Below are 26,543 nucleotides of genomic sequence, written 5' to 3'. Positions count from 1 at the left end.
TTGTAGGGCGGGCGTGTAGGCCTAGCTGGATTGCTCTCTGCATGGACTCGATGGGCCAAATGGCCCTCCTTCCGTGCTGTAACCTTTGATTCTATATCGCTTAACCTGATGTGGCAACTTTGCTGTGATTCTGGATAGCAAGCTCCTCCAAGTATGCTGTATGTTGCTATGTAATTTGAATGGAGAGGGAGGGGCTAGCTAACCAATGTCTGGTTCTTGCTTTTCCCCCTCAATATTGGAACATTTTCACACGCTGTCAATTTTGTGACCAGAGTAAAAACTTAAAACTTCTTTCCCTGCTTTCCTCTTCCCTCCTCTCCCCTGCCCTTATCCCCCACCCCACCCCCCACCATCGTTATGCACTTTGGTAGGAAAAACAGAAATGCAGAGTATTTTTTAAATGGTGAGATTGAGAAATGTTGATGTTCAAAGGTAAACAATTTTACAACACCAAGTTATAGTCCAACAATTTTATTTTAAAATCCACAAGCTTTCGGAGGCTTCCTCCTTCCTCAGGTGAATGTGGGAAGGAGGAAGCCTCCGAAAGCTTGTGGATTTTAAAATAAAATTGTTGGACTATAACTTGGTGTTGTAAAATTGTTTACAATTGTCAACCCCAGTCCATCACTGGCATCTCCACATCACGATGTTCAAAGGGACCTGGGTGACCTTGTTCATGAGTCACTGAAAGCTAACATGCAGGTACAGCAAGTAATTAGGAAGGCAAATAATATGTTGGCCTTTATTACAAGAGGATTTGAGTACAGGAGGAAAGATGTCTTACTGCAATTATATAGGGCCTTGGTGACACTGCACCTGGAGGACTGTGTACAATTTTGGTCTCCTTACCTAAGAGAGGGTATACTTGCCATAGAGGGAGTGCAACGAAGATTCACCAGACTGATTCCTGGGATGGCGAGATTGTCGTATGAGGAGAGATTGAGTAGACTAGGCCTGTATTCTCATTGAAACATACAAAATTCTTACAGGGCTTGACAAGGAGGATGCTTCCCTTGGCTGGGGAGTCTAGAACCAGGGGTCACAGTCTCAGAATAAGGGGTAGGCCATTTAGGACTGAGATGAGGAGAAATTTCCTCACTCAGGCTGGTGAATCTTTGGAATTCTCTACCCCAGAGGACCGTGGAGGCTCAGTCATTGAGTACATTCAAAACAGAGATCGATAGATTTTTAGATATTAAAGGCATCAAGGGATATGGGGATGGTGCAGGAAAATGGTGTTGAGGTAGATGATCAGCCATGATCTTGTTGAATGGTGGAGCAGGCTTGAGGGGCTGGCTGGCCTACTCCTCCTATTCCTCATGTTCTCGCTTCCCCCACCTCCGCCGCCTCCCCCCCCCAAATAAAGGCTGTTGAAATAGCTTGCTGACCTTGGAGGGAGTTGACGTGTTAATTTTCTTACTACTAGTGTCTCATTTATTAAAATATCAGGCTAATAAGTTCTGCTAACTAATGTTTAGAGACAGTTTACTTTTTTCCCTCAGCACTGAAGAATGGATTGTATTATAGCTTGTATGAGCTTGTGGAACAAGGAAAAATGGGAAGCAATTTGGAAACTCTGCTTCATAAGCTGGAAGAGGAGAAACTGGTGAGTTAAAAGTTAATTCCACTAAATGTTGAGGTTTGGTGAATGTATGATTCATTGAAAAGAATTCAACATTTTGATTAAAATGCAATGATCACTTGTATCTGTGTTCATCATCTTGCCTAGAGAACAGCTGCCATGATTGAAGCTCAACTCATTTGGTTAGGTCTTTCAGCCCATGCATCCTTTGTTTTCAGTTTATAAACTGAAGATTAAAGCAACAAAAAAAAAGTGTGTATATGTATGTTTGTTCTTGTTCGTGTACTCGCGCGCCTGCTGCCCCCAGCGCTGTCTCTCTTGGGGCCAGTCTTTATTATATGTTTGTAGTATTTTAAAGGCTTAATATCTTTATGCATAGGTTCTTATCAAACCATTGGGTGATCGGGGATTTCTACTTTTGTTTTCTCCATTAGAGATGGCAGATAATGGTGAGTGATTGCTCAAATTTATATTAAATATTGTCTTCATAGTCAGGTTTATGAAATTTTCAAATTTGAGTATAAGCTACAGTGTTGATCCATAATTCTCATTCTAAATTTACTTTTATGCTTAAATTAGAATCTCAAAGCTCGAAGCCCAAGTTTCTTCAAGCACTGTTTCTGTTTCCAGAGTCTAGACTGACTGGTGTTGGTAAGTTAAATCAGTGTGGAGTAGCAGCCAAATAAGTCCAGAAGCGATACGTACTCTTAATATATTGTAAAGTTTAAGTCCTCTTAAATATGCAAGAGTTAGTTGTAATCTGAAACCGTTGTGACATTTAAGTAATGTCGTAATCAGTAACTACTTTACCTGTCTTTGCATTTTGCGCTCTCCACTATCTTGTCAATGAAAGCAGAGCTTCGGTGGCAGTGTAGCTTGGATGGTCTGTATGCAGCAGCAGTAATTGCCTGGCCTGTCTCAGGTGATAACACGAGAAAATGTTTCCCTATAATTAGATTTTAAAATTTCTTTGCCCTCATTTGTTTAGTTGGATCATTCCCATGTTGCACTGAAATTGACACAAATGTCTCAACCTTGAAATCACTTCAGTGTAAATATTCACTCAAGTTTTCAAGCAGGTTCTGAGGTGGAATTTTTTTTTAATATGGAATAAAATTTGACAACTTCATTGTAAAACTTGCTCTCAAAAGCAATATAAGCTTGAAGAAATTGTCTGCCAATTTTCTTTTTCTTCCCGTTCCTACATTTTAAAGGCTCAGTCTGTGATGTAAATATGTCTATTTGTGGCTGTTTGTGTTCTTTTGTAGACGAAATTAAGAGGAATGCAGAGTCTGTGCCAACTATACACAATGATCCAGAGGTGGTGCCCCAGCTATCCAAGCTTGTACCTGCGCTGCACTTTGCTCTGGATAAAATTCGGAAAGAGCTGCCGAGTAGTTTAAAGAATGCAACCATAGATGCTGCATTTGAAAATAATGTAATTGGTTACCTGAAGAATTCCCTGGGAAAAGAGGCTTGTGCTGAAAATGGGAAGCCTGCTCAATTCATCATTCCCACTTATGATGAGAAAAGGTTCTCTTCAACCCGGCAGAAAAGACCAAACTTTCAAAGAATCTTGCGCTCGTACTTTTTCTACCCTTTTCGCTATCAGTTTGAAGTTTCTAAAGCTACAGAGATGTTAGACCAATATCCTAATCTTGATACTGAGATACAGAGCCCTCCTGCTGAGTATGCTGGCGAGGAGCAGGAATTTGAGAATTCGATGCTAGAGATCACTGCTCAAGAACCCATGGATTCTCAAACGAACATCATCATAGCTGATAGTAACCTAGTGATGCCTTCCGATAATATGGCTGATCATGATCCTGATAAAATCCAAGAGCTTATTGACTTGATATACAGCAGGAAAAGACATGGCCTGGGGGAAGCTAGCATAATGAATATTGAAGGACTTGCATATTGTATATCTGACAAAAATAACCTTGGATTGAAGAGGAAGTTAGAATTTGTTTCTGAGAAGAGCCACAAGCACATGAAGATCACTCAAGGTAATAGAAACATCACAGTATTAATATCAAACTTCATACAATATTGAGTGTAGAATGGGTGGTATAGTGGGTTATCATTGACTTTTCATTTTTGGGGGAATAGTTTGAATGTAGCCCAGGCCAAAGGGATGAAAATTCTCTTCTCTGACAGAGGATTCTATGTCACATGTGTTTGATCAGTTTCAAAGCCAGTTACTTACAGATGTGAGGACAAAACTGCCCCCAGCTAGGCACAAGGTAGCTGTGACTTGGTAGTATGACTGTATAAGACCGTATACATGCATTTGCGGGGAGAAGGGTTGGACACTTTCACACTGGTGTGGAAGTGTGTGCTTTTCAGAGGGCTTAAAGTGCATTATTTGGGCAGAGTAGAGCTGTAACTGGTGTGTGCTATATTAGACCTGGCAGCACTTGATGTTCATACTGGGTCCCTACAATTTACAAATGTGATCAATTTCTCAATATTGGTATGAGCACAAACAAAAACACAATCTGGAGTGTAAAAATTCTACTGTAATAAATTTGTAATTTAACCAAACTGCACATTTTGTTTGGTTTGAATTCTGTTCTTTGGTTGCATGTTTTTAATGAAGGACTCTTGACATCGAAGTAACTTTTTTTAGAAAAAGGAATCAAATTATTTAAAAAGAGTTGTTATAACGTATATTTTTTTCTGGCTTCCTGTCGGGTGTGGTTTTGCTTAAACAGTGAATGATGATCTGACTTGAGGACTGACTTAGAGATTACTGAGCCTGCCAGTGTCAGGGAGTTGAATTAGCCTTAGTGGAGGGCCATTAACCTGAGTTCCTTAGTGTAGAGTATATTGTCCTACCTGGGAAAGCTTAAGAGTACAATGCCAGCATTTTTCTGTGGTGCTAGAAATTGGACAGAATTTGTTTTCTTCACCATATGTAGATATGAGTCGTTGCTTCATTCACCAAGTGTGATTGGGTTAGTGGACTTTGAAAAGTGAAGCAATCTCCGATTTACTAAGCTCTAGTCTTTTTTTTAAAATGATATCTTTTCAGGATCACTAGCGGAGGATGAAGCCAGGTTATCTGATGCAGGCCCTCAAGTAATGAATGGGCTTGGCTTCAGTGATACTGACTTAAGACAGCGTGATCCTGCCACAACGTTGGCTCCAGATACTCAAAAACTGGTTGGCTTGTTGCTTGAAGTACTTAAATCTTCCACTAGTCAGACCCCTGGCTCAGGAGTTCAGTTAAACCAGAAAATAAGAATGTCTGCTTGCCCTGGTGATGATGACCTACGACGAAACAATGTGGATTACAGCTGGGACCAAAATAATACCTTGATTAATGAGGAAACACAACTAAATCAGAAAAACATTGATGACTACACTCCACACAATGAAGCACCCAAACAGGAACACTCCCAGGAAGAACTTGTACCTGGCCTTGAGCAAAAAAGTCCTAGATTATATGGAAGTGTCTCTGGCTTAGCATATGTTGATGATATTCATTTCAGAATAAAAACAAATGACCAGCCTTCTGGAGAACATTCATTGCAGTACAGTTTGAGGGCAGAGTACCCAGAGGTAAGGCTTGTTATCCTGTATTTCTGTTTACCCACTGCTTGGAAATAGAGAGTGTCGGGAACTGCTGAATAACCAGTTCATTGTATAAGAATGAGACCTCTTATTTCGTGAGGGGTCTTCCGAACGGTAGTGTTGTATTTGGGCTTATTTAGTGTATTGGTGCTAATTGGGGGCAAGAGGAGGTGAGAAGAGGAGCAAATACTTTTAAACCATATTATTTTTGTATGATACTTTTAACATTTCAAATTACTGCCACCACTTATAGACTAGTAACCAGCAGTACATCATCCCTAGTGTCATACAACTCAACAAGCTGCCTCCAACTTTCATGAAACATTGGGGGAGCAGGATTGAGGTGTGCTGTACATGTGCAATCAGTCCCAGTATCCAAATCCTGCTCCCAGTCCTCCTCTTCATGCTACCACAAACTGGCAGATTTACTTTTGGAATTGTGAATGGTATTACAAATGGTAGAAATGGTACAAACAGAAATCTAGAAAACAAAAATATAACAAAGAATAGTCCAATGATTTCTGAGGGGAAAGTCATGTTTGACCAACCTTATTGAATTATTTGAAGAAGTAACAAAGAGTGGACAAGGGCAATGTAGTACATGTAATACATTTGGATTTTCAAAAGGCCTTCAATAAGGTAATTGTAAACAATTTTACAACACCAAGTTATAGTCCAGCAATTTTATTTTAAATTCACAAGCTTTCGGAGGCTACCTCCTTCCTCAGGTGAAGGAGGTAGCCTCCGAAAGCTTGTGAATTTAAAATAAAATTGCTGGACTATAACTTGGTGTTGTAAAATTGTTTACAATTGTCAACCCCAGTCCATCACCGGCATCTCCACATCATGACTTCAATAAGGTAGACATTGTAGATTCATGACTAAGGTCAGAGCAAGTGGAGTCAGAATGGGTAGCAAGCTAGCTACAAAACAGAAAATAGAGAGAAGGGGTTAAGGGTAGCTACTCAGACTGGCAAAAGGTGGGAAGTGGTGTTCCACAGGGATCGGTGCTGGGACGATATGGATTCGGGAATCGGAAGTACAATTTCAAAATTTGGGGACAACACCAAATTGAGGGAGTGGTTAATATAAAGGAAGAATGTGTCAAAATGCAAGAGGACATTAATAAACTTGCAGAATGGGTATGTAATTGGCAACTGAATTTCAATATAGATAAGTGAGGTGGTGCATTTTGGTAGGAAGAATAAGGAGGCCATTTATTGCTTGGACAATGAGTCTAAATAGGATAGAGGAGCAAAGGGATTTAGGGGTACAGATACACAAATCACTAATAGTAGCGACATGGGTTAAATTTTTTTAAAAAAGCAAATCAAGCACTAGGGTTCATTTCTAGAGGGATTGAATTGAAAAGCAAAGAAGTTATGTTAAACTTGTATAGAACCTTGCTTCGACCACACCGGGAGTATTGTGCACAGTTCTGGTCTTCATATTATAGAAAGGATGTAGAGGCATTGGAGAGGGTGCAAAAAAGTTTCACAAGGATGATACCAGAACTGAGGATATTCTTATGAGGAAAGGCTGAACAAGCTGGGGCTGTTTTCTCTAGAAAAGAGAAGGCTGAGGGGTGACTTGATAGAGGTTGATAAGATAGGTTAGACAGAGAGAAAATGTTTCCACTTGTGGGGGTGTCCAACACTAGAGGTCATAAATATAAAATAGTTGTTAATAAATCCAATTATGACTTCAGGAGAAACACCCAAAGTGTTAAGAATGTGGAACGTGCTATCACAAGGAGTAGTTGAGTCAAATAGCATTGACACACTTAAGGAGAAGCTAGATAAGCACGAGAGAGAAAGGAATAGAAGGGTATCCTGATAGGGTTAGATAAAGTAGGGAGGGAGGAGGCTCGTGTGGAGCATAAACGTTGGCATAGACCATTTGGGCCGAATGGCCTGTTTCTGTACCATAGTTTTGATTTAACTCAATGGTTATGAACGATGTGCTTCTTGTTCCTGCCAGGTTAAGAATGCACTACATCAGTTTTTATTTAATAGAATTTTGTTTGCATGCAGCAACTGGCAAGCCTACAAGGTTGTTTCTTGCTTGTCTCATTGGTTGGTTGAAAAGTGGATCATTAAGTAAGAGTTCTGAAGTGAAAGATTATACTGATGAACTCTAAGGACACAATAGCTTATTAGTTATCCACAGCCGATTGATTCAACATTTACCTCAATGTCATGCACCCAGTTTAAAATGTTGCCTTTTGACTTTTAAATTTCACACCTATTTTTTCCAAATGTAGAGTGAAATTGATTGAGGCAGATGTCAGTGTGCACAGAATCTAGTCTTATTATTTTATAGACCTCGATCAAATCATGCCTGCGTCTATGCATCTCAAGTGTATAGGCCCAGCTCTTTAAACCTAGATTAGGTAGGCTTAAGGAGCTGGGTCTATAGCTAAGGTGTTTTAAACTGGGAATCATTCTTGTGGCCCCTCTTGTGAACCTTTTTCCAAAGCCTTAAATATCAGGCATCATGTGAGGGGACCAGAACTGGAAATAGTATTTTAAATGATGCCAGACTATGGTCTTATACAAGGATAAAATGGTATGTTTTACTTTGTAATGGATTGTCCTGTGAATGCAACACAGTACTCTGTTTACTTTAGTTATAGCTTCTCTGCATTGGTTGTGAACCTTTTAGAGAGTTATGAACTATACCAAAATCTTTTTCTGTCATAACATAAGAAATAGGAGCAGGAGTAAGCCTGCTCTGCCAATCAGTAAGATCATGGCTGATCTTCTACCTCAATTCCACTTTCCTTTCCTGCCCTATCCCCTTATCCTTTGATTCCGTTAGTGTCCAGATATCCACCGATCTCAGTCTTGAATATAGCCACAGCCCTTTGGGGTAGAGAATTCCAAAGATTCATGACCCTCTGAGTAAAGAAATGTTTCCTCATCTCAGTCCTAAAGGGGAAACAGCCTCTCAGCAGCTAGCCTGTCAAACCCTCTAAGAATTTTATACGTTTCAATGAGATCACCTCTCATTATTCTTAACTGCAGTGAATATAGGCCCATTCTGCTCTATCTGTCCTCATAGGACAACCCTCTCATCTCAGAAGCAATCTAGTGAACCTTTGTTGCCCCCCCCCCCCCCTTCCAGGCAAATGTATCCTTCCTTAGGTAAGGAGACCAAAACTGTACACGGTACTCCAGGTGAGTTCTCACCGGAGCCCTTAATAATTGCAGCAAGAGCTTTTTACACTCATACTTCAACCCCCTTTCCAGAAAGGCTAACATACTATCACAGGCTTCAGTTCTGTTCCTTGTAAAGTGTAAATGTGCTTAATGTTGGTCCTGCCCACATTGGTAACACTGAACTTGTCCAAGTTAAATACCATTTGCCAAATGCAAGCTCATTTCCCCCAAATGTCAAGTTCTACTTGCAGCCATTTAGTCTGCTCCACACTCCTAACATTTGCACAAATCTTCATATCTTGCACAAACTTGCAAATCATCACCCCAACATCTAGGTCATTAATATAGATAGTAAACAGCAAAAGCCTTAACATCGATCCCTGTGGCACAGGTAACTGGCCTCCAAGCAGATCCATGGCCATTGATGCCTTTCTGCCTACGGGCATGCAGCCAATTCTTAATCCACTGTTGCAGCTTCCCACAAGATTCTATCTTGTGGAGCAAACCTATTCTTGGGTCCTTTATAAAAATGCTTTCTGAAAATTCAGGTAGACTGAGGCTACCCTCATCCACCAACTTAGCGACTTCAAAAAATTCAATCAAATTAGTATGGCACGGCCGTCTTTTCCAGTAGCTGTGTTGGGTGTCCCGAATGACTACTCCTCTGTCAAGGTGACCATTTGGAGCATCTCGTGATTCCTTCGAGTATCTTTCCTGTAATTGCAGTCAAACTAATAGACCTATAGTTCCCTGGTAATGCCTTGTCTCTTTTTTGAAAATTGGAACTACATGAGCATCCTTTCAGTCTTAGAGAACAATCCCTGACTCTAGCGAGCTGTTAAAGATGTGGGCAAAGGAGCCTTGGGTGGATGTCAGCTGGGCCAGCAACCTGATCTATTTGAAAGTTTCTAATTCTGTCTAAGATATCTTCTATTATAACATTAACAATTTTATTGTTATAGTACAACTTCTTGCTGGTAGGTGAGCATTGTCTTCAAGTCTAATGGCTGATGCAAAGTAATCATTTAATATCTCTGCCATCCCTGGGTGTCCGTTCAATCCTGTCCCTGGGAATCATAGTCTTTAACAGACCTCTGATTTCCAATGTAGCTTTAAAAAAAAAAGCTTTTGCCATTGCTACTGCAATTGTCGACTATCCTCTAGTGTGACCTTCTTAGCTGCTCTAATAGTGGCTTTTGTTTCCTTTAATTGTGTGCAATGTGTATCTTTGTTTTCCTGAGAATTATATACTTTTAATCATGAAAATATTTTTGCTTAAGTCTAATTTGCCTTTGTACATGACCAGTCAGCCACCTTGGCTTTGTCTTGCCATGTGCCTTTTAGGGACATGCATACATTGGTAGAATGAGTAGTGATGGATAATTAGTCTGACCTATACCAACAAATTGAGAATAGGTGATGGGATCTTTTCATGGGCTTAAGTATTATACGGCCTTATTCTGGATTATTTCTTCAAACCTCCTGAAGAAAGATGAACTGCTAAATTGCTAGAGTGGAATACGGAGTGCATCTGGAAAAGAACCAGCGCTCCCACACCATGACAGCACAGTAGAGAAAATATATTAATGTGATGCCAACATTTATTCAGATTGCTGAATTTGTCCTTACACACATCTTTCTGTTGCTAAGGAGCAGAGCATGGGAAGTATAGGCAGTGCTGAAGGTTGTAGTCCATGTACAAATGCCTCCCTTGATCAGCTGTACAGCAAGAAGATGACCACCTCAGATTGTACCAGCGATAGTGAAATTAACTGGAAACTTATTCCCATAACTGGTAAGACTTTGTCTATTGGTATTTGAGAAACAGACTATATAGTGATTGTGCTCATAGATTGATACTTCAAGGTATTAAATGTTTAAAATGGGGAAGGGGAAACAGGATTTTTTTTAAAAATCGGATGCCATTCAGATTTTCTTCCCCCCCCCCCCCCCCCCAGATTTTCGAATTCCTTGTATATCCTGTGAATTTTGTCACACTTTACAATGATTTTTCTTTCCTCCCTTCCTGAAGCCAGTACCTTGAGACTGATACATTGTAAGAATAAATATAATTGTCCTGCCTCTTGGTGGTTAAAATGAGTGTTCCAGTGCCTTGTCTGGAATTCATTGCTTTGTTAATTTAAAGGAATAGTGTAAAGAAGATAATGTCTTTCACCTCTGACTCTTTATCTGGTTTATGAATAGCTACACACTGCCATCATGTTCACCGTTAGGGCTTTCTTTAAAATACGCTGGGGTTGCACTGTGACAAAGATTTTGAACAAGTGGGAAGGTTCTTGGGTGCTGCAGGAACTAACTGAGCACTCCCTAATGAAACGTTCACACCCCTTCAAAGCACAGATGCTCTGTCTCCTATTCCAGCATAAATTCATTGGAATGTTGATTTTAAAATTAACATTCTGCATTATTGGTGTTCTGATTTGAATAACACTGGTTAACATCAAACCTTACAAGTTACCAGAACACCAGGTGTGTCTAGTTTATAGAACGTACGATAATAGTTGTCTTCGTTTGTAGATATGAAATCACGGATTGAACAACTGTTCTATTTACCACCAGAGGATTCATGTCCTGATGATCCACGGGTCATAAATCGCCAGTCGAACATTAATCATAATCAGTCGCCTTCAGATTCTGACACTGGAGAAGGCAGCATTTTAAAGGAATACACTAAGGATTTCCAGCACTGTTTTGCAACTTATGAGACCAATGGCCATTTGTTTGATTTGAAAGGTGATTCAGCTTCAGCAATTGAAAATACTGTTATTGTGGAATACAGCAAATTCTCAGACAAAATGAAGCAATTGCTCAAGAAGGAGAAAGTCCGATATGGTCCTGACAACAAAAGGCCAATCTTTTCTGCTCCACGAAAGGTTCCGGCACTTTCCAGGTATTCAAATGCCCAGTCACACCAAGTTCCTGTCCAAAGTTACATAAATCAGTTACGCAAGAGGATGAACTGTGTAATTGCTGATGCATGCTCTGTCATGCCTCATACAAATTTGCATTTTTACCAATCATCTTCCGAACTAGCTCAGAGGATGCAAAATAGAATTGCAACATGCAGTACAATCGTACAAGAGCCGCTCCCATCCATGGATTCTCCGTTAAATACCTTAGTGTGCACAACAGAAGAGTCCAACAATTGTACCAACTCTGTCTATGAAGAACCGATTCCCTTTGAAAAGACTCCGGGGCCTGAAAAGGGTCCAAAAAGTGGTGCTTCCCTTTCTGAGAGTATAGTGCATTTACAACAAATCTCTGGACAAACCAGCTTGACCTTTGGCTCAGTTAGTGATTCAAATTACACGGCTGCAGTAGGGGAGGACATAAGCTTGTCACCGGAACAAACCCCAAGCTTTGGGAATCAGCAAGAAATAGTGTATCCATTACAAGAACCCAGTGGAATTGTAGGGCTTCCTGGAGCACAACCATGTCTAACCAACTTAATTCAGCGGTTAAACCCTGAAGTCTTTTGCAGCTTAGTTGAAATTATTAAGGATGTCCAGAAGAACACGGTGAAGTTTTACATTTATGAAGTTGAGAAGACTTCTGTCTGTGCAGAAATAAAGGTACAATGGCACTCAAATAATGCCAGATTTGACTGAAATTAGTTGTGTGTGTTTTCAATAAAGCAGAAGGTTAACCAATTTTTAACCATCTTAAAAGAATTCTAGGTCATCCTATGTTTCACAGGAAGAATTTGTCTCTATTTCAATCATGGGTGTACAGAACCTTGGTCAGACTCCATCTGGAGTACTGTGTTTAGTTTTGGGCACCACACTTCAGGAAGGATATATTGGCCTTGGAGGGGGTACAGCACAGATTCACCAGCATGATACCAGGGCTTCGAAAGGGTTAAGTTATGAGGTCAGGTTGCATATACTTGGTTTGTATTCCCTTGAGTTTAAATGGTTGAGGGGTGATTTAATTGAGGTTTAAAATGATGAAAGGATTTGATAGGGTAGATAGAGAAGCTATTTCCTCTGGTGGGGAGGATATTCCAGAAAAAGGGGGCACAATCTTAAAATTGGAGTTAGGCCATTCAGGAGTGAAACCAGGAAGTACTTTTTCCAGAGTAGTGGAAATCTGGAATTCTCTTCCCCCAAAAGTCTGGATACTGGATCAGTTGAAAACTTCAAAACTAAGATTTTTGTTAGGTAAGGGTATAATGAATATGGAACCAAGGTGGCTAAATGGAGCTAAGATATAGATCAGCCCTGATCTAATTGAATGGTAGAATAGGCTTGAGGGGGCTGAATGGTGTACTGCTGTTCCTATGTCCCTTGGGACATCTTACTATGTTAAAGGCATATAAATGCAAGTTGTTCCTACTTCTAGTCCTAAATACTACTAGAAAAGGGGGGGGGGTTGCTGTTAGTATTGATTAAGGAGAATATGGCAGTGCTGTGGAGAGAATGTGTTCTGGAGGGGTCAAGGACAGAATCTATTTGGGGTTAGTTAAACAATAGAGGTGCCATTACACTAGGGGTATTCTATAGGCCACCAACTAATGGGAAGGATATAGAGGAGCAAATTTGCAGAGAAATTAGAGATGTGCAAGAGCCATAGAGTAGTGATAATGGGGGACTTCAACTATCCTAATATAGACTGGGATAGTAATAGTGTAAGGGGCAAAGAGGGGGAGGAATTTTTGAAGTGTGTTCAGGCGAACTTTCTTGACCAGTACATTTCCAGCCCAATGAGGAAGGATGCATTGCTGGATCTGGTTCTGGGGGATGAGGTGGGCCTAGTGGAGCAAGTGTCAATGGGGGAACATATAGGGAACAGCGATCGTAGTATCATAAGGTTTAGATTAGCTATGGAAAAGGACAAGGACCACTATTAAAAATACTCAATTGAAGGAGGGCCAATTTCAGTAGGATGAGAACGGATCTGGCCCAAGTAAATTGTAATCAAAGATTGGCAAGCAAAACTGTAATTGAACAATGGATGGCCTTTAAAGAAGAGATGATTCGGGTAGTCTAGGTACATTCCCACAAGGGAGACAGGCAGGGCAACTAAAGCCAGAGCTCCCTGGATAACAAGAGATAGAGAGTAAGATGAAGCAGAAAAAGGGGGCATATGGCAGATGTCAGGTTTATAATACAAGTGAGAACCAGGTTGAATATAGAAAGCTTTGAGGGGAAGCGAAAAAGGAAATAAGAGGGGCCAAGAAAATGTATGAGAATAGACTGGCGGGTAACATAAAAGGGAATCCAGAAGTCTTCTAAAGGCATATAAATAGGTAGTAAGAGGAGGGGTGGGGCCAACTAGAGACCAAAAAGGGATCTACACTTGGAGGCAGAGGGGCATAGCTGAGGTACTAAATGAGTACTTTGCATCGTTCTTTACCAAGGAAGAAGATGCTGCCAGAGTCACAACAAAAGAGTAGGTAGTTGAGATACTGGATGGACTAAAAATTGCTAGAGGAGATGCCAGAAAGGCTAGCTGTACTTAAAGTAGATAAGTCACCCGGCCCAGATGGGATGCATCCTAGGTTGCTGAGGGAAGTCAGGGTGGAAATTGCGGCGGTACTGGCCATAATCTTCCAATCATCCTTAGATATGGGGGTAGTGCTGGAGAATTGTGAATGTTACGCCCTTGTTCAAAAAAGGGTGTAAGGATAAACCCAGCATTACAGGCCAGTCAGTTTGACCTCTGTAATGGAGAAACTTTTAGAAACGATAATCTCGGACAAAATTAGCAGTCACTTGGAGAAGTGTGGATTAATTAAGGAAAGCCAGCACAGATTTGTGAAAGGCAAGTTGTGTTTAACTAACTTAATTGAGTTTCTTGAGGTAACAGAGGGTTGATGAGGGCAGTGCAGTTGATGTGGTGTATATGGACTTCCCAAAGGTGTTTGATAAAGTGCTGCATAATAGGCTTGTCATCAAAGTCGAAGCCCATGGAATAAAAGGGACAGTGTCAGCATGGATACTTGGCCAAGTGACAGGTAACAGAGTAGTGGTGAACGGTTGTTTTTCGGACTGGAGGGAGATGTACAGTGGTGTTCCCCAGGGGTCGGTGATGGGACCACTGCTTTTCTTGATATATATTAATTACTTGGACTTGGGTGTACAGGGCACAATTTCAAAATTTGCAGATGACACACAACTTGGAAGTGTACTGAACAGTGAGGAGGATAATGATAGACTTCAAGAGGACATAGTGGCATGGTGGCAGATGAAATTTAACGCAAAAGTGTGAAGGTGATATATTTTGGTAGAAAGAACGAGGAGAGGCAATATAAACTAGAGTACAATTCTAAAAGGGGTGCAGGAACAGAGATCTGGGGGTATATGTGCACAAATCATTGAAGTTGGCAGGGCAGGTTGAGAAAGTGGTTAAGAAAGCATATGGGATCCTGGGCTTTATAAATAGAGGCATGGAGTACAAAAGCAAGGTGGTTATGGTGAACCTTGTATAAAACACTGATTCAGCCATAACTGGAGTGTTGTGTCCAATTCTGAGCCAAGTACTTTAGGAAGGATGTGAAGGCCTTAGAGGGTGCAGAAGAGATTTACTAGAAAGATTCCAGGGATGAGAGACTTCAGTTACGTGTATAGACTGGAGAAGCTGGAGTGGTTCTCTTTAGAGCAGAGAAGGTTGAGGAGATTTGATAGAGCTATTCAAAATAATGAAGGGTCTAGACAGAGTAGATGGAGAGAAACTTTTTCCATTGGTGGAAGGGTCAAGAACCAGAGGGCATAGATTTAAGGTGATTGACAAAAGAACCAAAGGCAACATGAGGAAAAACCTTTTTTACACAGTGAGTGGTTGTGCTCTGGAATGCGCTGCCTGAGGGGGTGGTGGAAGCAGATTCAATAGCGGCTTTCAAAGGGGAATTGGATAAGTACTTGAAAGGAAAAAATACGCAGGGTTATGGGGATAGAACAGATGAGTGGGACTAGCTGGATTGATCTTGCAGAGAGCTGGCATGGACTCGATGGGCCGAATGGTTACAGCACGGAAGGAAGCCATTCTATGATTTGTACTGCGGGTTGTTCACAGTTCACATGGGTGTAGTATGAAAATTTGGCACTTTGTTGAAATCCTACTGATAATGCTGCTTCTACCACTGGCACTCATCTCATTGGCTAATCAGTAAGCAACAATTAATTTTAGGACTAGCTACATTCCACGTGTGAAACTTAGAATTGAGGTTGGCAGGTTCCCTAGGTGGGCAGTTCTGCAGCTTGCATCTGCTAAAAACTTAATGGGAGGCAAGTGATCTTCCTCTTCTGCTGGGCTGGTTATTTTATTGTTTAATTTGTTTAGTTCAAATTATAAGCTGTTCTGTTTGTATTAAAGTAATGCCTGTTGAAATACCCACGTTTCTTTAACAACAGTTTGTTTAAAATCACTTACATCCTTTTGTATTTTGCAAATGGATGGTCAGTTGCACAGCAGCGTAACATTCTTGCAGCTGCGAGTGATGCCTCTACATACTATCTCAATGTGATATTGCGATGCAATGACCTGCTGTGCTGTTGATTGCGGGAACAGCAGCTTTCCTCTCAAGCACCTGATCTCGCCCAAACTGGGCAATGCTGGGAGCTACAGTGTTTCCTGTAAAATATCCCAACTGCAAAAGGCCTGTCATATATGTCCTCTCATTTGGGGAATGGGTGTTGGGGTTGGAAGGAAGTTCAGGAACTTTAGTTACCAAAATGACATGGCTGAAGAAATAAGCTGCCTCATGCATGCTCTATCTAGATTTTCATGGTTGGAAATTTTTTTCTTTTTTTGTTCTGTTTTTATAACCGCATCACTAGACCTGTTCATGCTTGTTTGTGATGCTTTGTGTACATAGAATAGGGAAACTAGAACATTCTAAAATGTATTTTACAACTTTGCAGTTTTTTTTTAAACTGGGTGGATCATTCTGCTTAATATTGTAATTAGCTGACACTGGTAAGGAGGTGAGAAGTCCCATTTACTAATGGTCCCAGTCAATGCTCTTGAGTGACCAGCACATACCACCCTGGTGTTGGTGCGAGAGATAACAATGAACATAGCGAGAAGGAATGGGAAAAATAATAGGGAGAGAGAGGCTCACAGGGTTGTAATCCTAGTTTAAAATGAAATTTCACTAAGCTGTTCTGAATTGTGGAACTGTTAATAATTCCTTAATTCTGAATCATGCAGGAATACTTGACCGGATTGGGTAATAAGGAGTGTCATCCAGAGGAGTTTTTGAAAAGAAAAGAAGGTTCAATGGATAAATTACTGATTATAATTCAAAATGAAGACATTGCATCTCACATTCACAAGGTGAAGAAATCCCTCTTTAAAAATCTTTTGATGGTACTTGACATCGGTATTTTTAGGCTCATCAAAGGAGTGCAACCATATGTAAATTGTGATCAGTTATATGGGGAGATTTACACAGAAAAATGTAATGCTGGGAGCTTTCAAGTTTTAAATTTCCAAACATTTGTACATTGAAGTAATTTTAGAGGTGCAGATTTTAGAGGTATTGAATTTATTGCAGGGAGTCACTTTTGGCATGTCTGTAAATGGTGCAATGTTTTTCTTATAGCTTTTTGAAAGAGCTATACAATTAGTCCCTTTCCCCATAGCCCTGCATATTTTTCCCTTTCAAGTATTTATCCAATTCTCTTTTGAAAGTTGTTATTGAATCTGCTTCCACCACCCTTTAGGCAGTGCATTCCAGATCATAATGGGCTGCGTTAAACAAATTCTCATCTCGCCACTGGTTCTTTTGCCAATTACCTTAAATCTGTGTCCTCTGGTTACAAACCCTTCTGCCACTGGAAACAGTTTCTCATTTACTCTACCAAAACCCTTCATGATTTTGAACATCTCTATTAAATCTCCCCTTAATCTTCTCTGCTCTAAGGAGATCAACCCCAGCTTCTCTAATCTTCATACAATTGAAGTCCCACATCACTGGTACCATTCTATTAAATCTCCTCTGCACCCTTTGAGGCCTTGACATCCTTCTCAAAGTGTAGTGCACAGAATTGGATACAATACTCCAGCTGGGGCCTAACCAGTGATTTATAAAGGTTTAGCATAACTTCCTTGCTTTTGTACTCTATGCCTCTAATTATAAGGCCAGGGATCGTGTGTGCTTTTTTTTTAAAACAGCCTTCTCTTGTTCTGCCACCTTTTTATTTTTACATATTTTGACAAAGGAGCTCTTGTAGTATTACGTAGTCTTGAGAGAGGTGTGTGAGCACACTTTCTTGGGGAGCACTGATGCAAAGCTGTTTCTGTTTCACGCGGGTGCCAAATTTCCTAGTGTTAGTCCAAATATAAAACCCAACCCAACCTAACTCTGAAATGAAGCAGGGAGTCTCGTTCACTTTATTCCAGTGTCAGTTCAGACCCTAATTCCAGACTTAGACTGCATTTACATTATAGTTAGGGTTGGTACAAAACAAAACTGACTAAGTTTTAGTGCAAATTCGCTTTAAATTCTTGTAAATATGGAAGTATTTGTACTTGTTTCTGAGAGGTACTTTTATTTGAACGTTTTAATTTAATTGCAGGTCCCATCCTTGACATCTTTAAAGAAGTTGTCCCGTGTCAGTTTTGCTGGAGTGGATAGCTTGGATGATGTACAGAATCACACATACAATGAACTGTTTGTGTCTGGTGGATTTGTGGTGTCAGATGAAAGTGTCCTGAATCCGGAATGCGTTACTGTTGGTAAGTTGGTCTGCTACAGCTCAGTGTTTGCTGTCAGTTCTAATCTCAAGTGTTTTCTCATGGCTAGTATGGTTGCAATGTAATATTGCCTGCCAGAGGTTAGGCAATTCCCGAGTTTTTGTTTATTAGGAAAAGAATTATGAATGATGCTTTCTGCTTCTAAGGGCTTCAGAGCTCCACAGGGCAAAACCAAGTAAAATTAACAATAGGAGTTCTTTAAACGAATGGTCTGGTTCAGGTTCCTGCTGTCTTTTTTGCTTTTCCTATGCAAGTCTGTTGATTGGTGATCTTAAAGAAAACTATCATAAACTTGTTTTTGCCCTAAAAAAAACTCTAGATATGTAAATTATAAGCATGGGCATATATTGTAGCACACTTTTCTGCCTGTAATACTGTTAATTCAAATTATTCCAAAAATCTGAATTTCAAGGTGAGGGTAAAGATGGCACTGTTTTGGCCGGTAAGCTGAAATAAATGTGTTGTCAATCCTGACTTTTTTTTTAAAGAAACATTATTTTCAAACTGTTTGCCCAGGAGGACAGGGAGAGACTTGGGGTTCTCGACCTCTGTGTTGCCCTCATCCGCTAAGAGATCATGACTCTTACCTTTCCCATTGTTTTCCCATCCTCCATTTCTTCCTGTTCTGCACAGCATGTGAATGGAATTCTGTATCTCCATCTAATTTCAATTTCTGAAAAGATGGTTCCGGTTGTTTTAAGTATGCTAAGCACTTCCTTTTAATTTGTATTCCTCCTATAACAACAACTTGCATTTATAAAGTGCCTTTAATGTAATAAAACATACCAAGGCATTCCGAGGATTGTTATCAACCAAAATTTGACACCAAGCCACACAAAGATATATTGGGACAGGTGACTAAAAGCTTGGTCAAATAAGTAGGTTTTAAGGAGCGTCTTAGAGGAGAGGGAGGTAGTGAGGCTTAGTGGTTTAGGGAGGGAATTCCAGAGCTTGGGGCCCAGGCAGCTGAAGGCAAGGCCGCCAATGGTAGAGCGATTTAAGATTAGGGATGCAAGAGGCAAGAATGGGCAGAGCGCCGAGATCTGAGGGTTGTCAGACTGGAGGAGGTTAGAGATAGGGAGAGGCAAGGCCCTTGAGGGATTTGAAAACAAGGATGAGAATTTTAAAATTGAGGAGTTCCTGGACTCTGAGCTAATGTAGGTCAGAAAGCACAGAGGTGATGGATGGATGGGACTTGGTGCGAGTTAGGATATGAGCAACAGAGGTTTTGAGCTCAAGTTTATGGAGGGTGGAAGGTGGGAGGCTGGCCAGGAAAGCATTAGAATAGTCCAATCTAGAGGTAACATAAGCATTAATGAGGATTTCAGCAGCAGATGAGCTGAGGCAGGGGCGGAGATGGGCAGTGTTATGGAGTTGGAAGTAGGTGGTCTTGGTGATGGAGCAGATATGTGGTCAGAAGCTCATCTCAGTCAAATAGGACGCCGAGGTTGCGAATGGTCTGGTTCGGCCTCAGACAGTGGCCAGGGAGAGGGAACAGAATTTGTGGCGGGGACCGAAGACAATGACTGAAGTCATCCCAATATTTAGTTGGAGGAAATTTTTGCTCATCCAGTACTGGATGTCAGACAAGCAGTGTGACAAATCAGAGGCAGTGGGAGGGGTTGAGAGTTGCTGGTGAGGTAGAACTGGGTGTTATCAGCATACATGTGGAAACTGATGTGTTTTCGGATGATGTCGTTGAGGGGGCAGTATGTTGATGAGAAATAGGAGGGGGCCAAGGATAGATCCATTAAAATAGCCCATCAACTTCTGCCTGAGAAATGAATCTTTGGATTTGGTAACGTGACACAGTATTCACTGTGCAATTTGATGCAAATGACTAACTATTAAGTAAAATTTGAATTAAACTGCCTGGATTTAGTGAACATACTAGCCTTGCTGGCATATTATGACATTAACTTGTGGTATTTTGTAGTATACTGTGGCAGGTGTGCTTGAACACATTTAGTTTTAGGAGCATTTGTACTACTAAGTTTAGAACAGTGCAAAACAGTTTCTATTTCACATTGGTACGAAACATATTCCAGTTTATCATTTTAAAAACTCAATGGTTCACTAATGGCCTTCAGGGAAGGAAATTCACCATCCTACCTGGTCATAGCTTCAGTTCAACACAACGTGGTTGGTTCTGAAGTGGGCAATAAATACGGCCTTACCAGCATCATCCACGTACTGAAACATGTACATGGTTTTCTAGGAGAGAAAACTCTTCGATCCAATACTTTTCTTCCCAACCCACCTTTCCAGGTCCAAAATGGAATGATTCAGAGGTTTGAGAGACTCAAGCTAGTTGCCTGAGAATCTGTGAAACCTGTCACTGGAGTGTCCCAACTTCAAATGACAAGGCTGACATTTGAACATTTGTTCCCTTAAAGTCCCAAATATCTTGTTTTAGTTGCAGAGGTATTGTTGTACTTGAACAATATAAAACATTTCTTCCAGAAAAACTGCAAATATTCCTGGACTTTCTCAGAGATTTGAGCACTCCTGAAAGCAAGTGGGTCTGGAAAATTCACTGCAAAATACACAAAAAGTTAAAGGAGCTGGCAAGGTTAGTTTATAAGAACATAGAAACTAATGTCTTAGTTCATACCATTCAATAATAAAGCAACTATAATCTACTTCAAATGCTGTAATTGAATATTGATGAAATTTGGCTTTTATTGTAAATCTATAATCTTACACAGGTACTGTTAATATTGTAATGCAAACATTTCCCACAAGGAATTCCCATGTTTAAAATATCTACACTTTCCTATTATACTTACCTTCTATATTTGCCTAAAGCCAAAAGATGGTGCTCTAATGAGCATTCCAGTGTTGCATTTTATGACTTAATGGCCCTATAATACCATTGTGTAATGGTGTGGAGCTTGCTGATTTTCTGCCACAAATAAAAATCATTATAATGAATTTCAACCTTTTAAAAGTTCATTATTTTACCTCATCTCTCAGCCCAATATTTGCCATCCACTGGCTGTGTCTTTGCCACTGCACTGTGGACCTGATGGCCTATCCATACCTCTGTGTGACCCAACGCTTTCCTCCCTGCCTCCATTGGCTATTTCAGACAGTTGCACTGCCTATCTCTGAGCCTGCTCGCCCTTCATGGCCTCCCTCAGTCTGCAAGCAGCACTCAAAGCTGGTTCTTTGCATTTACCAGGCTTTTGAACTGAGTGGACAGGAATTCCCTAAGGGGCTTCCCCAAGGCATTGTGGAAAGAGCCCTGTTAATTCATTAATTTTTTAATAATGGGGCTTTCCCAGATGTTTTGGGAAGGGCTGGAAGGGAATCCTGCTCCCTCTTGTTTCAAAAGCTGGTTCCCAGTAAAGGCTCCAAAGCCACTTTTGAATTATAAAAGGGGAACTCCCCTCCTGTAGTGGAAACCCCTGTTATTTAAGCTACAAAAGTTTAAGTAACAGATTCTTTCTGAATCTGCATGGGCAATTTAATGTTCCTGCTCTCCCTATTACCTCCCCACCTGGCATCCCCTTCTCCTTTTCCTCCTGTTACTTCTTGCCTAGAGCATATGCCCTTCCCTACCTGTGTTTTACTTCTTGCCTTTTCCATTCTACCAACCATGCCTACTTTAATCCTTGACCATTGCCCCTGGTTCACCACCAGAAAATTCAACCTTTGGGCTGCATCCATCCCCAGCTTGAGGCATGTACAACCTACCAGCTGTACCACTAGCTGGGTGCCTCCCCCACCTTGTACACCATGCCTACCACCACAACACTACCAACCATCTCCCAGCCAAAAAGTCAGAAATATTAAAATTGAAAGACAATATTAAAATAAAATGAGTCAAAAGAAAAATGGGATAGATAACCAGAAAACAAGAAATGTACAGTCAGGAGACAGAGAGAAGCTTCAATATAAAGACATGTTAGAGAACAAACCTATCTTCTGAGCAACGGCTGGGAGATCCATTATTATTTATGAATTTAATAATTGTTTTGAAATACTTTGATATAAAGTAGAAGAATATTGTATTATAACCAAGCAGATTTGCATACAAAACTGGCTGTATAATAAACTGCTTAGATGCCTTTCACAGCTAACACATGTAATTGCTACAGTTGGAGAAAGATGATTGACATGACATTATCTTTAAGATGCTGAAAGGAATAGATAATGTGTTCAGGCTATTTAATTTATGATATAGTGCAGAATTATTGGGACACAAGTAAAAGTTACCACGCACCAAATGGGACTAGAGGTTTTAAAGAAATGTTTCTGCCCTTGCCCCAACAAAGCAGTGGATGTGTAGAACACACAATACTGAAGCTGAAGATTTTCAGAGGTACGAACCTATGGAGATGCTGAATCGTAAGAGTCTATTGTCAGCATAATAGCTACATAGTTCACTTGTTAGTGTGAATTGATTTTGGCGTGTTCAAACTATAGTGGTACTGATTAGCTTTACTATGTATTGTGAATAATGGAACAGCTTCTGTTTACACATTTTCTTACAGGACAAATACAGCAGCCTTCAATATTCTGTCACTTGTGAATAAGTATCAGAAGTGTAATTTAGTAGAAGTTCTATCTTACCATGATTGTGACTCCAGATTACGAAACACTATTGAATTAGACTGTTTAGTCAAACTTCAAGCTCAGACCATACAGCACAGACATGTGGTGTTCCTGACCGGTAGGTATTGAATTCCAGGTATAATTTTACTTTTTGTACATCTAAGGCTGTTTTTTGATATAGTTTTTGGGGTATTCTTTTTCTTCAGAAAAAAATATGGAGCCTCTTTCCAGTTACTCTGAGTGTGGAGTAGTTGTGGCCAGTATTGATGACCTTGTGAAAAACTTCAACAGCCTTATTGGCTACCATAGTTCAAGCATGGAAGATAAACAGCTGCTGGGATTAGGATCTCAGGATAGCTTGCAAGGCAAGTAAAATGTACTGGAAAATTAGCTGATTTTAATTTAATACTGTGGGGAAGTGTTGAATGAAGTCTTACAAGGTTAATGCTTGGACCTGTATTGCTTCTAATCTACATAAATTACCTGAATTTAAATTGCTCGAGTTTGCTGAAGACAAAAATAAGGAAAACTGTAGACATGCAGTAAAAAGATTTGCATTGGTTGTGAAATCGAGCAGGTATATAGTGAATTTGCATCTTTCTGCACTGGTAAACAATGTGGGGCACAAGTTTACAACAAATTGAATTCAGTTAAATCAGGGAGACTTGGGAAAGACCTGGCAGTATTGGGCACATTGTTTTCAATAAACAATACAGATTGTATTGTCTGGAAAATCACTTGTAAAACCTTTTTATTAGCTTTTCAATTACATTAGTCATACCACACTTAGAATCAGTCTTGATCATCATACCATGAAAACATAGGCTTTAATAACTAGAAAGAATGCAGAAAAGGCAAGACTGATCCTGCACATACAGATGAAATGAGGAAAGTTTAGAAAAGATGGCTTAACGTGAGATTTTTTTAAAGTGCTGGATACAGTAAATCTCAAAACATTACATAATACAATCTGTGAAAGTGCATTTACCTGCAAAAAAAATTGGTCCCAGCATAATTAAGCTACTACAGATTTTTTTAAAAATATTTGTGGGAAATTTTTATTTGCTGCTGTTTAAGAGCATAAGCTATATCAGAAAAGGCTGTTTCACTCTTAAAATAGTTTTTGTTTAAGTCGAATTTATTTCCTAATTGGGGAAGCTTTGTGGAGTTTCTGAGCCTCATCAGGCAACAGAGCTAAATCAACTAACATGATTGCTGTAACAATCTTGAGACTGTTTGAAATTGCCAGCTGCTGATGTGTGGGTCCTCCTCTGTCGGTCGCAGTCCATAGTGTAAACAAGCTCAGGTTCCTGTAATTAATAGCCTTGTACACCCTAGAAAGGCCAGTTTTTGTAATGTGACTGGGGAGCTGGTCCCATGTGCTTGCTTTCTGTATTAAAAGTGGAATCCAGTATACCTACAGAGAGCAGCACTAGAAGTTTGATCTCTGGAAACACAATGCATTGTTATGCATGAAGTGCAATTTTAGCAACTGCCTTGGTTAGTTTCTAGTGGTATCAGGATATCCTATTAAAACAAATGGCAAAATTTTTTATGGGAAAACTTGCATTTTAAGAGTTGCTGATAATCCCTCTTCAGATGTTTAAATTTAGTTCTGAATCATTTGACGTATCTTTTCATTAGTAATTTCTAATGGCTAGGTAAATTTTCTTCAACCTCTTTGGAGTTGGCAGAAGTGGAAGGTGCTGATGCAGAAAACTTGGGAACAAGTGAAGGAAACAATGAAGAGGAAGATATGTCATTGGACTCTGAAGGTAATTCACCACAGATAGAAATCTGTAGTGAGGAATCTGAAGATCTGAATGTTGCTAATAGCTCACACACTGAGGTACAAGGAACAAAAGGAAAGCTGAGCCATCCCGAGGACTCCTTACAGCAGGCATCAGGTGATGTTCAGATCACCCCATCAGGGGATGTAACATCTGAACTGGGATCGAACAATGTACCTGCTTCCACTTTGCACCTGGTCAAAGGAGATAGCAAAGATTCAAAAGGAGAAGAAGGATTTACATACAACAGTAGTCCGTTCTACTCTCATTCACAAATGGAATCAGACTACAGGAGCTTTAATGTAATGACTCATCAGAGTTTCCTAGCAAGTGGAATTGGGCCTTCATACATTCCTCCTTTGAATCAGAATAGTCGAGACACCAGTAGCTATTATTCATCTGGATACAATCAAAACTTGACTTATAGTAAAAATAACTGGGAAAAATCCTGGAATACTGGCAGTACACCTAGTCTGTCTTACCAGCAGCAACAACAGAAGCTACATCAGCAACGGTATCATTAAATACCAACTTTTACTGTCCTTTCCATGGAGAACTTTGCAAACTTATGCAGGTGCTTAACCTTTGAACTGTACCTAGTTCATGATTCTAGATATCACTGCATTTCTGGGTTTGTTCCTTATCCTTTGCTTGGTGCTGAAAGGACTTTTCTTAAGGACTAACAAATATGCATACCCTGTGTATGTTGGTTATAGTGACTTTGTTGTTTGAGATGAAAACTGTTAAATTTGGTCCTTTTTAATTTCTGTTACTCTGTTAGAATAACTACAGTTCCTTCTTGCAGTTTGCTACTTAAAATGATTAAAAATGACCTTTTAGGACTTGTCCTATAATTCCTTTTACTCACTCAAAAGTAAGTTTTTTTTTGTTTCTGAACCACATTTCTGCTTTTTAAAAATTTGTCAATTATTTTCTTGCATATTCTTTGTCTTATTTAAAAGAACAAATTCAGGTCTAGCAGTCAGAATTATGCAAAGATCTGTATCTTGGCAACAGCTGCTCTAGTGTAACTGCTGGCCATATATATATAATTTTTTTTTTAAAAGAGATACTGAATAAACAACCTAGGTCAGACTGTACTGTAAGCGCTTCTTTGAAGCATGTTACATTGACATACGATCAGTTTGTGTGTAAACTTAAAGTATAATGGTTATTGGCTGCTTGATCCACTTCATGTTAGCAGCCTGATCCATTAAAAATCTGAAACTTGTCTAGATTGACCTTTTTGGTTAAAAGGGTATTTTTAATTTTACAGAAAAATGCCACATGAAATACTTCTGACTTACAGTTAATGTTTTGATATAGATTTAATTTATTTTGTACAAATGTTTCATGAACCATTGGTTAATTTTTTATTTGATTCAAGTTGTGTGGTTACTGTCTGGTAATAGTGTTTTATTTAATGGCCTTACAGCAGTACATGGGACTGCTTGTTAACTAGACATATTCATATACCTCAGTTTCAAGTGTATAGCCTATTTTGCCACTTGTTCAATCTAGCATTAAATAAAACACTTGCATACAAATTAACTTGATGTTTGTGTATGTGTAAATATATATATATATTGTAAAACTGTTTTTCTTACACTGTTGTATATTAATAAAATGGTTGAAAATTTAGACTGGCCAAATTAATCTCATGTATTTTTTAAATAGATTTTTTTTATTGTTCTGTGATTTGTGGGCAAAATGCGTTTACAAGGAAAGGAGCGGCTGCTGCTTAGAGAACGACCATGAGTGGAATGTAAATCCTATCCTACAGTTCCTCATGATGGCCCAGAATTTGCTGTTAAGGCGCATTGGGCCCCAAGCACCGTTTGACCGTTGAGTGCCCTGATTCTCTGGTGGTGAATTTACGCAAAGTGTGCCGGAGATCTCTCATCACATCAAGGATAGCGGTGTCAATTCTGATTTTGATCGTGTGAATAGTATCGCTGTATTCATCCACTTTTTATTCAGTTTTATAAAAGTGCATGTTTGACCGAGTCCCGTTTTGCGAAGTTACCACAAGTCTGTTCGGTTATCTATTTTGTTTTCTAAAATTGTGGAAATATAATTCCTGGGTGTAATATGGGCAGTGCGTGTGGCTGCAGGTACCTGAGCTAATTGAAGGCTTCCAAATTGTATTGG

General features: G+C 39.8%; 1 protein-coding gene across 3 annotated transcripts in view; it reads left to right on the top strand.

The window, feature by feature from the left end:
* Window positions 1–26,044, top strand: part of tasora (transcription activation suppressor a) — a 65,693-nt gene extending 39,649 nt beyond the window's left edge. The window contains exons 11-23 of one of the 3 annotated variants that reach the window (XM_067998755.1): window positions 1,503–1,606; window positions 1,962–2,031; window positions 2,162–2,233; window positions 2,851–3,591; window positions 4,620–5,149; window positions 9,979–10,117; window positions 10,861–11,915; window positions 16,495–16,620; window positions 17,865–18,024; window positions 20,506–20,614; window positions 22,542–22,720; window positions 22,809–22,967; window positions 24,264–26,044. In XM_067998755.1, the coding sequence (XP_067854856.1) occupies window positions 1,503–1,606; window positions 1,962–2,031; window positions 2,162–2,233; window positions 2,851–3,591; window positions 4,620–5,149; window positions 9,979–10,117; window positions 10,861–11,915; window positions 16,495–16,620; window positions 17,865–18,024; window positions 20,506–20,614; window positions 22,542–22,720; window positions 22,809–22,967; window positions 24,264–24,916 (4,097 nt within the window). In that variant the 3' untranslated portion in view covers window positions 24,917–26,044. Of the gene's footprint in view, window positions 1–1,502; window positions 1,607–1,961; window positions 2,032–2,161; window positions 2,234–2,850; window positions 3,592–4,619; window positions 5,150–9,972; window positions 10,118–10,860; window positions 11,916–16,494; window positions 16,621–17,864; window positions 18,025–20,505; window positions 20,615–22,541; window positions 22,721–22,808; window positions 22,968–24,263 lie in introns of all 3 variants that reach the window. The other 2 variants (XM_067998756.1, XM_067998754.1) reach the window with 2 other exon arrangements.
* Window positions 26,045–26,543: the final 499 nt, after the last annotated feature.

This window comes from Heptranchias perlo, chromosome 17, assembly GCF_035084215.1.
Source record: "Heptranchias perlo isolate sHepPer1 chromosome 17, sHepPer1.hap1, whole genome shotgun sequence".
Taxonomy (NCBI): Eukaryota; Metazoa; Chordata; class Chondrichthyes; order Hexanchiformes; family Hexanchidae; genus Heptranchias; species Heptranchias perlo.
The sequence above is the reverse complement of the archived record's forward strand: the minus strand, read 5'-3'. Positions and strand labels throughout refer to the sequence as shown.